The sequence below is a fragment of the Cajanus cajan genome, chromosome 6, assembly GCF_000230855.2.
Source record: "Cajanus cajan strain Asha chromosome 6, NIPB_CcT2T_4, whole genome shotgun sequence".
Classification (NCBI taxonomy): Eukaryota; Viridiplantae; Streptophyta; class Magnoliopsida; order Fabales; family Fabaceae; genus Cajanus; species Cajanus cajan.
This window is the reverse complement of record NC_138522.1, coordinates 65,556,934-65,572,411: the sequence shown is the minus strand read 5'-3', so window position 1 is coordinate 65,572,411 and position 15,478 is coordinate 65,556,934. Positions and strand designations below refer to the sequence as shown.

Genomic DNA, 15,478 nt, shown 5'->3' with positions numbered 1-15,478 from the left:
ACAAATAAGACTTTAATCTTAAAGAACTAATTTATATGACAGTAAATTAATAAAGGATTAAAAGCTAATTTAAAAAAAACAAAATTAAAATTTTAAAAATTTTGAAACTAATTAATCAACGATACTATAAGGTATTATTATGAGGCTGACGAACAGAAAGCCCTTTATGAGCCAAACAATGAAAAAATGGACGTCAGAAAGTATCAGTGAAGCTGAAGAAGAGCGCAATTGTGGGTCCTCTCAATCTCAATTCTTTTGTATTGTATTGTGTTGTTCCCATCACAAAATTCACATGTCAATAATGGCCTACACAATACAGAAAAGGTCAAAACATAGACAGAAATAATAAAATAATAAAAATGTTATGAATATTATGCCACTCACAATTTATTAGTACTACATCTACATCCCGACCCAACGGCTATATTTTGTTCCCTCTCTCTCATTCATTATTCAACCATTATCTATCACTATTGCTTCTTCATTTTCCACAACGGTCCTCACTCACCACATAGTACCCTCATAAACCATCATAATCATATTCTTATATTCTTACGTTACATAAATAGTACATATATACCATATAGTTTCTTCTGCTATACCATTACACTGGAAATGGACACTGCTAGTGAAGCTAAGGTTCAACATCTCACAAAGAAATCTTCCGACGAGCTTTTGAGCAAGTTTGCGGAAGTGGCTTCCGAGGAAAAAACCAAACGGAGGACGAAGAGGAGGGAAGATGAGTGTGACAGCCCTTCAAGTGGTGGCGCCGCCGTGGTCGAACGGAGGTCCCTTCTGTCGCCCAAAGTGGCACGGAGGTCGGCGTTGCTCCGGCAGCTCAGAGTGAGGGATGTTAGGAACAAGTCATCACTCTTTGGGACCATTCATAAGGTTAGGCCAATTCAATTCCTATTTCTTCAAAATAAAAAATAAAAAAAAATAAAAAAGCATGCTATGCTATTTATCCATATGAAAAGGGAAAACAAAATTAGATAAAGGTTCTTAGTTTCTTAGTTGTTGTTGGGCTTTTTTCTTTTTCAATTCTGTAATCTGTTTGATAAAGGTAGAACTAAAGAATTATGTGGATTATTGAGATTCTATAAAAAGAACAACACCATTGTATGTCAAAAGTTATTTTTTTCTGACTTGGGATTGTAATGAAAATTGTTAAAACGTGTGAGAATTTTTTATTTTTTTTTTTGAGTATTTTTTAAATTATTTTTTAATTAGAATAAAAAAATATATCTTAGTCATTTAATGCCAACTTTTATTATTGTATTAGTGAAATGAAATTCAAGTTTTAGTTTAAAAAATAAAAAACACTAGAAATATTTCATAAACTGTATTTAAGTTTTATCTCAAATAATTATGCTTAGGTTGTTGTCCTAAAATTGAAGCTTCACAACAAACAATATAAAATATAATGGTCATTCAATTAATCCATTACAATCATATCAATTCGTTTTCTGGAGTTGCTGGAAGGGGAATAACTTGAGAGTTAGAAATTCATTTGCTTTATTCGAATAACGGTGATTAATTTTAAGAATCTCAGCTTGCTTTTATAGCTAAAATTCCTAAGCATGGGGATAAAATGATAATGTTGGAAAAATAATATTCATACAATTTTTTGGTGGGGGAATGTTCAAGCCTGTTGCAGCTTCAAACAATTTACAATAAATAAATAAATATACAATTACTCCAAGAGGTAATTTTATTAATTTTGATCAGTAATGTTATCTGGATGTTATTTGTCTCCCATATTTTTTAAATATATTTTTGATCACTTTTTGTAGACATGGCGTAGAACTGTGGAAGGTGCCTCCAGAGTTTTCATGGAAAAGCATTATCATCGCCATAAGCGTTTGATCAATGATATTGTTTAGCTTCTGATGGAAAATCTACAAGGTTGCACGTGTGCTAATTCTTAGTCAGAAGGAAAATGCAAAACTCACTCTATGTATATTTTTCCATTAAAATTTTAATTCAATTATGTTGCTGATGCATTATATATTTACTTTGTACTGATTATTGTTTATTCTTTCACCTCACGTAATAAAATTTATTTGTTCATTCATTCTTCCTTTGCATTAAATACAATAATCTCATCTCTCTTCCTCTTTGACAACTGTTTCATCTAAATTCTGGTGAAACATTAATGGAATAGCGATGAATCGTCCAATATGTCACAATGAACAAAATAAAAAAGAAAGAAAAGTAAAAGAAAAAGAAAATAAATCATTGCCATTATCTTAATCGACTTCCTGTGTAGCAACCACAATTATTTAACGCATGTGTATAACAGGAGTTTGATTAGATTAAAATAGGTCATATTAGATTGGACCCATTTTGTCAAGATTTATAAACCAAATAATTAAATGCAATAACAGTCTCAAAAAAGTGCATTTCAAAAGAGAAATTTATGTTTCTAGACTATTTCTTTTAAGGTCTGTTTGGTGGCCAAATATAACATAATAATGTGATACTTTTATCTTATTGTTGTTCTAATGTATTTTTATCATAAGGAGGAGCTGAATTAGGAAACAACAAGATATGATATACTTTTTTCTCTATATATTATATTATATATAAAATAATAGCAAAATATATAATAAATATAAGATGTATAATATTAAATATTACTTTATAAAATATTAACGATACATATTATATAAAATTATCAATATAACATATTACAAACTTTACATTCAGCATTTTATCTTATATACAATTATAATAATTATGACATGTAAATTTAAAGTATATTATTAAATAAAATGTTAAAATAAAAATTATAGTTTAAATATTTTTATAAAAATATTTGAATAATGAGGAGGGTTCAAACGACACCGGTGTAACTTTTATTAAGTGTTACACCGCTTAATAACTTTATATTAAATGTGAATTTTGAAAATCCAACCGTTAGATTGAAAGTTCATATCTCTTAGATCATATATATCAAATTTTATATTAATCTAAGATGATTTGATACTTCATTCTTATAAAATAAAATTGACGTAATATATACATTTTAAAATATACTAAAATATGAACACTTTGATTACCTTCAAGTTGTTGTTCAATTTTAACAAAATTTGACATATATGATCTAAGAGATATGAACTTTCAATCTAACGGTTGGATTTTCAAAATTTACATTTAATATAAAATTATTGAGCAGTGTAACACTTAGTAAAAGTTACACCGGTGTCGTTTGAACCCTCCTCTTGAATAATAGTTATAAATATAATTTTTATGTCTGAGTCCTGTGAGGAGACGATTCACGTGATCAACAATGATGATGAAGCAGTTGTTGCCATAGCAGAACCTTTTTGATGGTGATTAGAAACCTTGAGAGGCATTCTTGTAGCGAATTCTCTTTTGTTGTGGCTCAGGCTGATGCACAAATTGAGGATAATAGTTAGGTTGAGATTGGCACTAATACCCTCTTTGTTGGGGTTTGTGATGGCCATGGAGGTTATGATGCTTCAAGTTTCATTGAAGAACACCTCTTTGAAAAAATTATCAGTTAGTCTTGAGTCTTGATGCTTTTTCTTTCACATCCAAGAATTTCATACTAACCTTTTCTTGATTACAAGTATCGTTGAGAACAGTAGAAATATAAATGAAGATGTTATTAGAGAGGCCATTACTGTAATAGAGTCTAAGTTCATGCATCTTGTTGAAAACTTTGTTCTGCTAAAGCCATTGATTGTAGTAATAGGTGTGTGTTGTCTCTTAGGAGTCATTTGGAGAGGAACTTTATACATGGCCAATCTTGGCGATTCTCGTGTAGTACTTGGTAGACACAAATGTAGCCGGATCATAGCTAAGCAGTTGATTGTAAAGCACGATGCTAGTAGGACATAAATTAGAAACAACTCAAGGCTTCACATCCTAATGATCCACAAATTGTACTTTTCAACCATGGAGCATGGCGCGTTAAAGGCATCATCTAGGTTGTATTTTCTTGTCAATTAAAGACTCCAACCAATGCTTATATAATTATCCATTATTCATTATTCACTATATGCTCAAATTGTCATTGCTTATTAATATCACATTATGTTACCAATAATTAATCCCCATAATAAAACTCAGATATCCAAATCCATTGGAGATGAATATTTGAAAGACTCCATATTTGCTTTGAATGCAGCCTACCCATGGTTATACTTGCCTCAACCTATTACCCAACCTACCGTAACAACAAAACCATCTTTATCTTTAAGAGTTTTGGATTCTAATGACAAATTCCTTATGTTTGCATATGATGGATTTTGGGAACACCTGTCAAATTAGCAAGTAGTAGGCATTGTTTATAAGAATCCAAGAAATGTATGCCTTTTCTACTCATATTTTTATACGCAAAACTTAAATAATGTTGGTACTATTTTTTAATCAAAGTTTTATCCAAGAAAGTAAAGTTTCAATTCTAATTGGAAAACAATATTAACCATATCTAAAGAATTGCACTTAAATTTTGTCTTTACATCTATTATGTTTGCCCTTGTCAACAAGTTCTAACTTATTCTTATGCTATATGTTGTGCTTTTGTTATAAAAAAAAATAAATAAATAAAAACTCTAGGGGGTTGCAAAAAGGAGGCAGTTAAAAAAGGAAATGTGCAATATAGAAATAACTTAAGAACTTAGCATCCTCATCAATATAATTATCTTGATTTCCAGTATAATTAAAGTTAAAACTTTGGCATATATCAAGCTAATAGCTTGAGGTTTTGAGGTAATTTTCTTAGTCTACACTAACCTCATTAATTAAATACCAATAAAAAAATGAACGAATTTAATTTTATATGTATTAATAAAAAATTCAAGGTTAAATTTATATTTATGATATTTAAATCCCTTAACCAAAGTGAAAGACCTTGAAATGAGAAGCGCTTTAGAATATACATAATAATAGTGTTGTTATGAAAGTATTCTAATTTTTTTGCATATGTATGCCTTAATTTCATAAAATATAATTTTTCAATTGATGCTCAAATTTCTAAAAGGTCAAGTTTGAATTCGAGCCTAAACTTTTACAAGGTTAAATTCAAACTTAAAACTTAATAATCATGAACTATGAAAATCAAATTCATTCTTAATATCATAAGGTCGAGATTGAACATAAATTTCAAATACATCATAACCAAATTAAGCTCAACCATTTGTAAATATTTTAAGTTCTTTCGCTTCTCTAAAACATAGGACTTGGGACACTTATGTATTGTCCAAGAAGATAAGGTAATCGACTAACCGTCAATCTCATAAATAACTACTGAATCAATAGATAATCACCTATCCCACTAACCTAAAACAAGACAAGTATAGATTGACTTCAATTTTTAATCTTGAACTATAATGAATCTTTAACTAACTTGATTGTTGAAGTACTCTTTGAAGATACCCAACTAATTTTTCCAAAAAGAACTCGGAGAAGAAGATCGAAATTAAAGATCAAGAACTTCATCTTAAAAAAAAATTAGAAATTCATATACTCAAATTTTGTTATATTTTGATAAGAATAGCTTCTATGTTGAACACGATAGATTTTATTTATAAAAGATTTTTCTATTCAATTTTATTTATTCATGTAACTTTCCGAGTAAAAAGGGTAAGCTTCATGTATAATTGTGTCATTGGCGATGTTTTAGGGATGCGGCAAATTTGGCTAGGTATCCGAGTAAAAAGGGTAGTCTTATTTCCAATTGTTTTGTCACATAAACAACCCAATTTTTCATTTCCACTTATTCTTTTGACGGAGGAGTACTCTCTAGTCTCTTCTGTTCATGGCTGCACAGAATATATAATAGAATATTCTTTTTTACAACAAAAGTAGTTCTGTTGATCTACATTTGTTACTGCTAATATTTTGCAGCAATGCATCAAGTTTACCCATGAAGGCAAAGTTGGAATAGAACTTTTACGTTTTGCCAGAGCCTACTTTTGCAAAAGCAGAATGCATCCAAAATATGACTCCAAACAAGTCAACTATTTCGGTGAATGGTGTGAAAGAAGAGAAATATCCCCCAAGACCTCTAAGTGGCAGTGTGACGTGTATGACAGGCATAGGAAAACCAAGTATATACTGAACCTTATTTTTTATTCATCGCAACCGCGACCTCTGTTCTTTTGGTTGTTTTGAATTTCTATTTTCTAATCACTACTTTGATTTTGGTTACAGAAAAAAGTACTCATCGGGTTAATGTTGTAATGCGACAGAAAATGCTATACCAAATTTGTTTAATAGGTACATGCAAGTCAGTGCAGACCGCGGTTGCAAGTATTAATTTCGAAAAAAATGTCAGAAAATATAACATAATTAAAAAATAATAATGAAAATAACAATTGCCTCTCCCCCTTCTGATTTCTAGTTCCTACACGTTAGATCCCGGAAACATTTACTGAAATGATTTATCCATTCTGATTGAAATAGAGCATAGAAAATGAAAATCAAAAATAAAATTTAAAAAAAAAGACTTCATAAAAGCTTAGTTATAATAATACACCACCATTTTGACATCCTCTGGTGGAACGCTCAAAGGCATATATGATCAGTTGGCGTTGGACAGTAATCAACAATGACCTTTTCGTTGCAGAGAATTATAAATCATGCACTTACCACTATGTTAATCAAAAAACTTCATGAAAAGAATTTGTTGATTCAACCAAACCAAATCGGTAACAATGCACATCTCTTCTACAGCAAAACGGAGAAAAAAAAATTGAATCTTACATATCTTGCTAGCCTTCATGCTCTTATCTCAACATATCAAAGAAAGGAAAACACAAAAACATGATAAAAGGAATGGTAAAGAGTAGGAAATGGAAGTTCCTCAACCACTTGATGGTATTTTTGTAGTATTCGTATAAATAGTAATTTCCATGATCCAGCTTTCATTCTCCATGATTAAAACTTAGAAGCATTTCCTGTGTACGATTGATGGTCCAGATTCATCATACTCTGCCTTCGCAATCCACATCTGCACGTGGGAAAGAAAATACAAAACAGGAACATATTAAGTATTAGCTAAGCCTCATTAAATATCCAAGGTTTGAGTTGACTTACTCTGTCGCCCAACAAGCACAACTTAAGAAGCATATATTGTAGACTAGTTCTTTTCCCTTGATCTAGCTGAGCATTATATTTGTTATTTCCACCTATTTTGTTATAATGTCTATTTCATTAAAGCTTCTACCTATTACCTATTATTGAATTATATTTCCCAAGTTATTTTTTAAAAAAAACAAAGGTATCCCTGGCCGAAAATTAAAGACTAGTTCTTCGTTGATCAAGAATCGAACTGCTGACTGCGATTACATTTTTAAGGGACAAAGTTAGGTTATCTAACAATCATGTTAGACCTTGTTTTGTTGGTTTTACCAGTTAACATTCCAAACTTGACATGAAATTATAGTCATGCAGTTTACCTGTTGGAAGGTGCTGAGGGAAGCCAAGATGGATCCTCCAATCCAGACACTGTACTTCCTCTCTGGTGGTGCTACAACCTTGATCTTCATGCTACTTGGTGCCAATGCTGTAATCTCCTTGCTCATCCTATCAGCAATGCCCGGGAACATAGTAGAACCACCACTCAAGACAATGTTACCATAGAGATCCTTCCTGATGTCAACATCACACTTCATGATAGAGTTATATGTTGTCTCATGGATACCAGGAGATTCCATCCCAATCATGGATGGCTGGAACAGAACTTCAGGGCACCGGAATCGTTCGGCACCAATGGTGATCACCTGCCCATCAGGTAGCTCATAGCTCTTCTCAACAGCTGAGCTGGTCTTGGCAGTTTCCAGCTCCTGCTCATAATCAAGAGCAATATAGGCCAGCTTCTCCTTCATGTCCCTCACAATTTCTCGCTCAGCAGATGTGGTGAAAGAGTACCCACGCTCGGTCAAGATTTTCATCAGGGCATCGGTGAGATCACGCCCTGCAAGGTCCAAACGCAGGATTGCATGTGGCAGGGCATAGCCTTCATAGATAGGAACTGTGTGACTGACACCATCTCCAGAGTCCAGAACAATACCTTCAACAAACACCATAGGAAAACCACATTAACTCATCAATACCAAACCATGTCAGTAAATGGCAACTAGTCACTAGACCATCAAATCTCATCCAACATTCATGAAACAAACAAAGTTTAACTTTAACATATTCCCAGGAATTCCTCCTTGCTCCCATCCAACAATCCCAAACCCTTTAGGCTTCAAGAGTTATTTTGTATTTAAAAAATATATTTTAATTAAAATAAAAGGAACAACGAGTAATCCTTGAAGCTTTGATCTTTCATCAAGCCATGTGATCTATGTAGTCGACCTCACCTGGTAAGATAAGGCTTTGTTGTTACCGATGGGAACAACAAAACAAGGATCAAACTCCAGACCACTTGATAATAAAACTAAAAGCTTGTTACCATGTCATGATCCAACAACCCCAGAAGCTTAAACTAGTAGGCAAACACAAAAAAGCCCAATTTGGATCAGTTTGTAGCCAATGCAAGCCATTTCAATTAAGATAAACACGTGATCTGTAACTCAGAACCCCATCAAGTCACACAACAAAAACAGATCAACACTTCCACATCACATCCACAAATCACACAAGCCGAACATGCATGTTGCACAAATTCAAGAGGGTAGAAGAAGATGAATTACCAGTAGTACGGCCACTAGCATAAAGGGAAAGCACGGCCTGGATGGCGACATACATAGCAGGAGTGTTGAAGGTCTCAAACATGATCTGAGTCATCTTCTCACGATTGGCCTTAGGGTTAAGCGGTGCCTCTGTGAGAAGAACAGGGTGCTCCTCCGGAGCCACACGAAGCTCATTGTAGAAAGTGTGATGCCAGATCTTCTCCATGTCATCCCAATTACTCACAATCCCATGCTCAATAGGGTACTTGAGAGTCAAAATACCCCTTTTCGATTGAGCCTCATCACCCACATACGCATCCTTCTGCCCCATCCCAACCATCACACCAGTGTGACGTGGACGCCCCACAATGCTAGGGAACACCGCCCTCGGCGCATCGTCGCCAGCGAAACCAGCCTACCACACACACAAACTGTCAAATTCCAACAACATGAACATCATCGAGAAATAACGTTTGGCGATGCAACGAATTCTCACCTTGACCATTCCGGTTCCATTGTCGCACACCAGCGGCTGAATATCCTCGGCATCGGCCATTGTGGGTTAAGGTAATCGGTTGCTGCAAAAACAAAACGAGTTAGCGTTAATCGGTGGTTCTTATCGGGGGGCGGAGAGAGAGAGAGAGAGAGAGAGAACGTGGCGGTACCTCCGAAATGAAGTGCGACAACGTATGTGTGTGTCTGTGTGTCTTCGGTCTGTGTGTGGCTCAGGTACCCGCCCCTGTGGTTTAAAAAAGGAAGGTCTTGCCAAATGAAATTCGCCTCAAATGAAGCGCAAATTGCATGTCATTCCATCGTCGCCGTCCGTTGCGAATATCGCATCCACGGGCCACGTTTGTTGTTGGAAATAGCTGGCACTCTTCCGCTTTTTCTTACTTTCCACTTACACCCCTCTCCTCTCCTCTCCTCTCCTCTATTCCACCACTCACAAATCACAATAACCCACCCCATCTATCTATTATTCATTTTCATTATTCCTCTTCTTCTCTCTCTCTCTCTCTCTCTTACCTATTCCAATTCTTTTCTATTTTCATTTTTCCTTTATTCATTATAACAGAATCTTATATTTTTTAACTTAAATTTCACTCCCTCAACTTTATTTAATTCTTTTTATCTGAACACACTCGTAAAAAATAAATAAATATTAATATATTATATATTAAATCTATTTTTTATATTGAGATGTAAACATTAATTCGCCGTACTGTAAGGAGTAATATTCTTTTATTACACTCAGTTCCATTGTAATTATTTTTAGTCTTTTAAAAATAACACTGGTTTAATATTTTAAAATTATTAATTTATAAAGTGACAACAAAATTATATTTTTTTACGCAAATTACGTTAACATTATTAATTGAACTAGAGAATAAATTAACGTTACATTTTTTATTGCTGAATTAAATAAATGCCACTCTATATATATAAATCATAAACATCTTTTACAATAGACAAATTTATTTGAACCGGTGAAACCCTGTAAATAACAAAGTTCTCTATTTAATATATAACTATATTGATAACTCAAACTCCTAGTTAAGTTTAAACTTTAAACAACCTCGTTCAAGTTAAATTTATGTTACATGTTTCTATAATGTGTCTCATTTATGTTCTTTTTCTACGTATTCAGCAGTACATCTTTAAAGCAGTTAAAATCCATGGTATATTCCTTGTCACTTAAATCCCATCCTAAAAGCCTTTTTGAGTTGATTCATTGGAATCCCAAACGTGTGCCATTATTTATTTGAGGTTCCATTCGTTAGTGTTATGAAGCTGAATACAAATGGGGTGGAAGAACATGCATGTCCTTAGTGCCAACGATGGCTGTAACAGTAGCATCATAACGTATGAGCTGGATATTATTATCATATGATGAAAAGAAGGGTAATTTAGGAAAAGGAAAAGGAAAAGGTGGTAGGAGTAAAGTAAAGTAAACCAGAGCGTGTTGCTTAGAAGAAGCAGCTTTTCTTGTACTGGGGTGTGTGTAATTTTCACTCTTAACTTTTGAGAGGTTGATGTATGGGAGTGGGGGTAATGATGCATGGGACGGTGCGAAAAGCGATAAGGCATACATAACATTACCAACTCAGCATTCAGTTTGCAACTGTCGAGAGATCATGTCGGGGTGTTTGCGTAGATGCGGTCGCCTCCACCTACACTTGTTCCTCCTGCCTCCCTTCTCATCCTTCAGATTCGATCCTCATTTGACCGCTTCTAATTCGCTTTCCGATCCAACGGTTGCTGATAGTTGTCCATGTCGTCACCAAAGACGTGCAGCGGATAACTACCAACCAAACATACAACGTGGTTTCCGGTTTCGGACAATCCTCGTCCCACCGTTGACCACCTCCTTTTGTTTGGCTAATGCTTTCTCTTGATGTGACGAGAAAATTAAATTAAATAATAAATTGTTTTTGTTTTTGTTTTTGTATAATGAATTGTTTTATAACATTTTTTTTTCTAAACCTGGGTAGAAAGAAACGTTATTTTCTTTTACTTTATTTGATTGAAGAAAAATAAGTGAAAAAGAAAATTAATCATATCAAATAACTCTTATATCATTGATTGAATAAGAATTGTTGCACTTATATGGATTGACAGATCCACATTGCGAGTAGTGGGGAGACTTGTTCCATTACTATTTCACGTATAAATATTTTTTTATTTAAAAAATAATATATTTTTAAAAAAATAATTATATTTTAATAAAATAAATAAAATATATTTAAATTATCATGTATAAAATATAGATTCAGAAAAGAAATTCATTTATTTAATATTTATTAAACTTTTAAAGGATATTAATTCTTTTATGTGATAAAGAATATTTCTTAATAACGAATTAATTTTCTTAAAGTTTTTTTACATTGACTACCAATTATATCTTTTAATTGTGTCATGCCACTGTTAAAAATAAATGTGTTTACAGTGACATGACACAACTAAAAGATATAATTGATTATCGGTGTAAAAAAACTTTATACTGACAGTGTATAGGTGATTAACTCATATATATATATTAATACTCACATATATAATTTAATATATTAAAAAAATCAATTTTTGATAAAAATGAAATTTACAGTATGCATGTTTACCTTTTGCGTTTTCTAGTTATTGTATATGTTGATTAAAAAAATTAAAATAAGAAAAATCAGAAGATTTATGTTCCATTTAAAATTGTTATATAAAATATATTTTAAAATAAATTATTATCTAAAAATATATATTAGATATTAAAAATATGTTTATATCATAAATAAATTAAACTTGATTTTTATAAAATTTAACATATTTATTTTATATTTTTAATAGTGTTAAATTATTATAAAATAGGTCTTTAGGATTGTAGTTCTATAACCAAACATTTAAAAATTGTCTATGATAAATAAATAAGTCATATTTAGGATATATATTTTTAAAGAAAATTATGTTCAAACTTATTAAATTATAATAAAATTTAGTCTAGTCTAATTTATTTTCATCTTTACTTGTAATCGTAGATATAAAAACTTGTAAAAAAAATAATTATAATATATATTTATGCTTTTAAAAGTTATATGTAAATTTTTAATACTACAAATATATAAATAAGTATTGCCCCCACTATCTAAAATTTATGGATCCGTCACTGCTTATATGTGATGTTAGATTTTAATTTGTTCCGTAAACAAAAATAAAATTGACTTGTTTTCTGTACAATATAAGATTTTTAAGTTCGTGTTCTTTTGTAAATATAAATGAATGAAATAGAGAGAAGTGAAATAGGATAAAAATATTTTTTTTTTAGAAATAGAGAAAAATAAGATAAAAAAAATCTCAAAATTGGTATCGAAGTAGGTGAAACATTTCATAGAAAAATGTTCATCAGTAAAGAAAATGAAGTAAAAAAGTTTAATTTAGGGAGCTAGATTTATTTTTTTACTAGAAAAAGTAATTCTTAATTGTTATAAAATATTTTTCATATTTTTTTATTCTTTCATACTTATTTAAATGATTAGATAATCAAAAGTTGTTAATTCAAACAATGACACTTGTATTTTTTAATTAAGGACTATGATTCAATTCTTAACTTGGACATAGATTCACAATTGGAGATGCCATTTTGTCATATAGAAATCAATGAGTTATAAGGATTGAGGTTTGATAATAAATAAATAAAAAGTTAGTTGGAAAAAAATATTTGTCAACTTTTGTTATTTTTTTACTTATATCATCTTTACTCATTTTTTATTTTTCTTTTCATCCAAAAAAATATAATCAAATGAGTTCCTTAGTTTTGTCCATTGTTATTGTAACTTCCTAAAGTCAATGCAAGTCAAGATCGTTAGTTAAGGATTTGGTACAAACTTTCACTTTTTTTCACAAGTATGAGATTGAATCTCCCTCGCACCATTTTTATTACTTAAAGGGCAACTATCTCCAATGAGACTCCTTAGCGTCTAAAAGCTAATTGAGTAATGCAATTGGGTGAGATTAGTACTTGTAGTTTAGATTTGTGTAACAATCCTTTGGGTTAGTCTTTGTTAGTGGTCACAACACGGTGTAACATTTTTTTTTTCTAGTTTTCTTATAAAGGAAAATAAAACTTGTATTTATATATTCTCTGCCTCGTTATAAAACACTTTTAACCAAATCACATGGACTAGTATAAATAGTTAAGTTAGTTGATTTTGTTGGTTTTGTAAAATAAAATCATGATTTACAAATTTTACCTTTCTTAATTGTCATTAAACTTTCATGAGAGAACTAAAGATATTATCTCATATTAAAACTTATGCATCAATACCAACAAAAATAATATATGTCAATTAAAGAGAGTTTAAGAAGTGAAAGGGTAAAAAAACACATATTCTCACAATCTTTGATAAGGGCAAATAAAGACAAAATAATAATTTAATGCTTTTTATAAACTACAAGATGCCTTATAAAAAAATCAATAATTTCTTTTAAATTATGTATTATAATAAAAAATAGAAGGAGTAATTATTGTTGTTTTAAATGTTTCTACAACAACCATATGACTTAAATTATGTAAGTTTAATGAATTTTGTGAGTTATAGTGACAACAAACTTGATATGTGATAAGTTAAAGACTAATTTAAAATGTGTTAAAGTTATGAGTGAGTCTTGTGAGAGTATCACTTAGAGGTAGTTGATGTTTGTGTACTTGTGACCAAAAGGTCATTTGGTTGCTAGTTTAGTGAAAGAGGGAGTCTCGTTTTGTACACCTTTATTTATCATATCTATATGAATGGCTCTATGCGAACAAATTGGAGAGAATGGAAAAGTTTTGACAAGTGTTGTCAACACGAGTAACATTTTAAGAGAAATAAGAGGATCCTTATAGGTTGCTTCATGGGTCAACTGAGTATTTTGAATTTTCATTAAGTCACCGCTCTGAGTCTTAATCTTTTCTTATATAAAATAAGGTAGATTAGGTTTTAATATCATGATCTATTATTTCCTTATGTGAAACTCAAATGTATAATTATTAAATTCCAATAATGTAAATATATAAGAATGTCTTATGTATTACAATAACATAATAATGCACTAGAGGAAATTTTTAGTAAGGTGAGACTTTGTTATGTTTCATGGTTTATTATGGAGCCAATGTCTTGTAAAATGACTTGGATTTATTAAGACCAATATTTCTTCAAGAAAGTATTTTATTATAATGATAAGTTATTAAGAATGATCTTTGCTGGGGATTTTAAGTAATAACATTTTAAAGGAAAAACAAATTATATACACATATTGTCTCACATCATTTGTCTTGTATATTTCTCTTATTTCATTAGTATTATTCATGACTAATTAAGTTTTTAACTCTTGTAAATGGATGTGAAGCTAATACTTTTAGATTATATTGTTTAAATTTTTTTTTTATTTTTAGTCGTTTCTCTCTTATTGTAAAAATGTGTACCAAACTTATAAGAAATAAGTGTTAATAGACAATTATAGTTCATCTAGATCATATTACCTTACATATAAGTTTTTCTCCTTCACAATGTTTCAAATTCAAAATTTACCTATCTCTTTAGATTTTTTTTTTATAGATTAAACTTCTTTACTCACTTTGGACTATCAGAACCTTAAAAACCTCCATTTTCCTTTTTTTGGATTCAAAATCTCCTTAACCTAGTTTGCAATGGTTATTGAAAAATCAAAGAGACATATCAATCCCATGGAGAGATGCCATCGTAATGACTTCTTACTTGAAAAACGAGCAAATCTCTAAGTGTGTGTTTGGGAAATCATTCAACACTAGTTGAATGGACTTTTTCATCTTTCCAATGCAAAAAAAAAAAAAAAAAATTCAAAGCAAGTAGTGTGTTGTTTATGGGTTACATTAAACATAACTACAAAACAAACACACCCTAAGTCCTTAAGAACAAAAATTCGATGTTTTTGATTATGTCAAGAAGATAGGTGAAACGAATTTCATGTCATTTTCATAAAAAGAGTTTTTAAGATTAAATTTGTTTAGTTGTAATCTTGTATCTCGAAATCCTAAAATCCTTTTTTTTCTCATTACTTTCAAAATCTCATTAACCCTTTTTGCGATAGATGTCGAAAGATAAAAAAAGATTATCTATAACTCTTATGAAGACTTCAAGTCCTAATTCTGCCATCTATTATACTGAAAATCACAAAAAATTGCAATAATTTATATGAATGCTAACAACTTCCTTTAATCATTAAAAAAATCATAGAGTTATAAACCTCATTTTTAGGTGATTTTAAAGTCATTAAAAAACTAACATTCAAGACTACAACTTTTATGAAGGCTACAAAAACAA

General features: G+C 30.9%; 2 protein-coding genes across 2 annotated transcripts; one reads left to right on the top strand and one right to left on the bottom strand.

Annotated features, from left to right (window-relative positions):
- Nucleotides 1-474: 474 nt before the first annotated feature.
- LOC109797963 (uncharacterized) lies at nt 475-2,074 on the top strand. The gene is made up of 2 exons (XM_020358144.3): nt 475-891; nt 1,794-2,074. Exons 1-2 carry the CDS (start codon nt 616-618, stop codon nt 1,881-1,883), a joined length of 366 nt encoding a protein of 121 aa, XP_020213733.1. The 5' UTR covers nt 475-615; the 3' UTR covers nt 1,884-2,074.
- Nucleotides 2,075-6,641: 4,567 nt separating this feature from the next.
- Nucleotides 6,642-9,485, bottom strand: LOC109795998 (actin-3). Its single transcript, XM_020355592.3, has 5 exons — nt 9,320-9,485; nt 9,151-9,232; nt 8,676-9,069; nt 7,431-8,044; nt 6,642-6,982 (listed from the first exon to the last, which is right to left on the bottom strand). Exons 2-5 carry the CDS (start codon nt 9,208-9,210, stop codon nt 6,917-6,919), a joined length of 1,134 nt encoding a protein of 377 aa, XP_020211181.1. The 5' UTR covers nt 9,211-9,232; nt 9,320-9,485; the 3' UTR covers nt 6,642-6,916.
- Between the last annotated feature and the right edge of the window lie 5,993 nt (nt 9,486-15,478).

Excerpts from the sequence above, each read along its gene's own strand:
- LOC109795998 (XM_020355592.3), bottom strand. The coding sequence starts at position 9,210 with ATGGCCGATGCCGAGGATATTCAGCCGCTGGTGTGCGACAATGGAACC. Across the intron at positions 8,045-8,675 it reads TGCTAGTGGCCGTACTACTG|GTATTGTTCTGGACTCTGGA; the intron begins GTAATTCATCTT and ends TGTTTGTTGAAG. Across the intron at positions 6,983-7,430 it reads CCCTCAGCACCTTCCAACAG|ATGTGGATTGCGAAGGCAGA; the intron begins GTAAACTGCATG and ends TCCCACGTGCAG.
- LOC109797963 (XM_020358144.3), top strand. The coding sequence starts at position 616 with ATGGACACTGCTAGTGAAGCTAAGGTTCAACATCTCACAAAGAAATCT. Across the intron at positions 892-1,793 it reads TCTTTGGGACCATTCATAAG|ACATGGCGTAGAACTGTGGA; the intron begins GTTAGGCCAATT and ends CACTTTTTGTAG.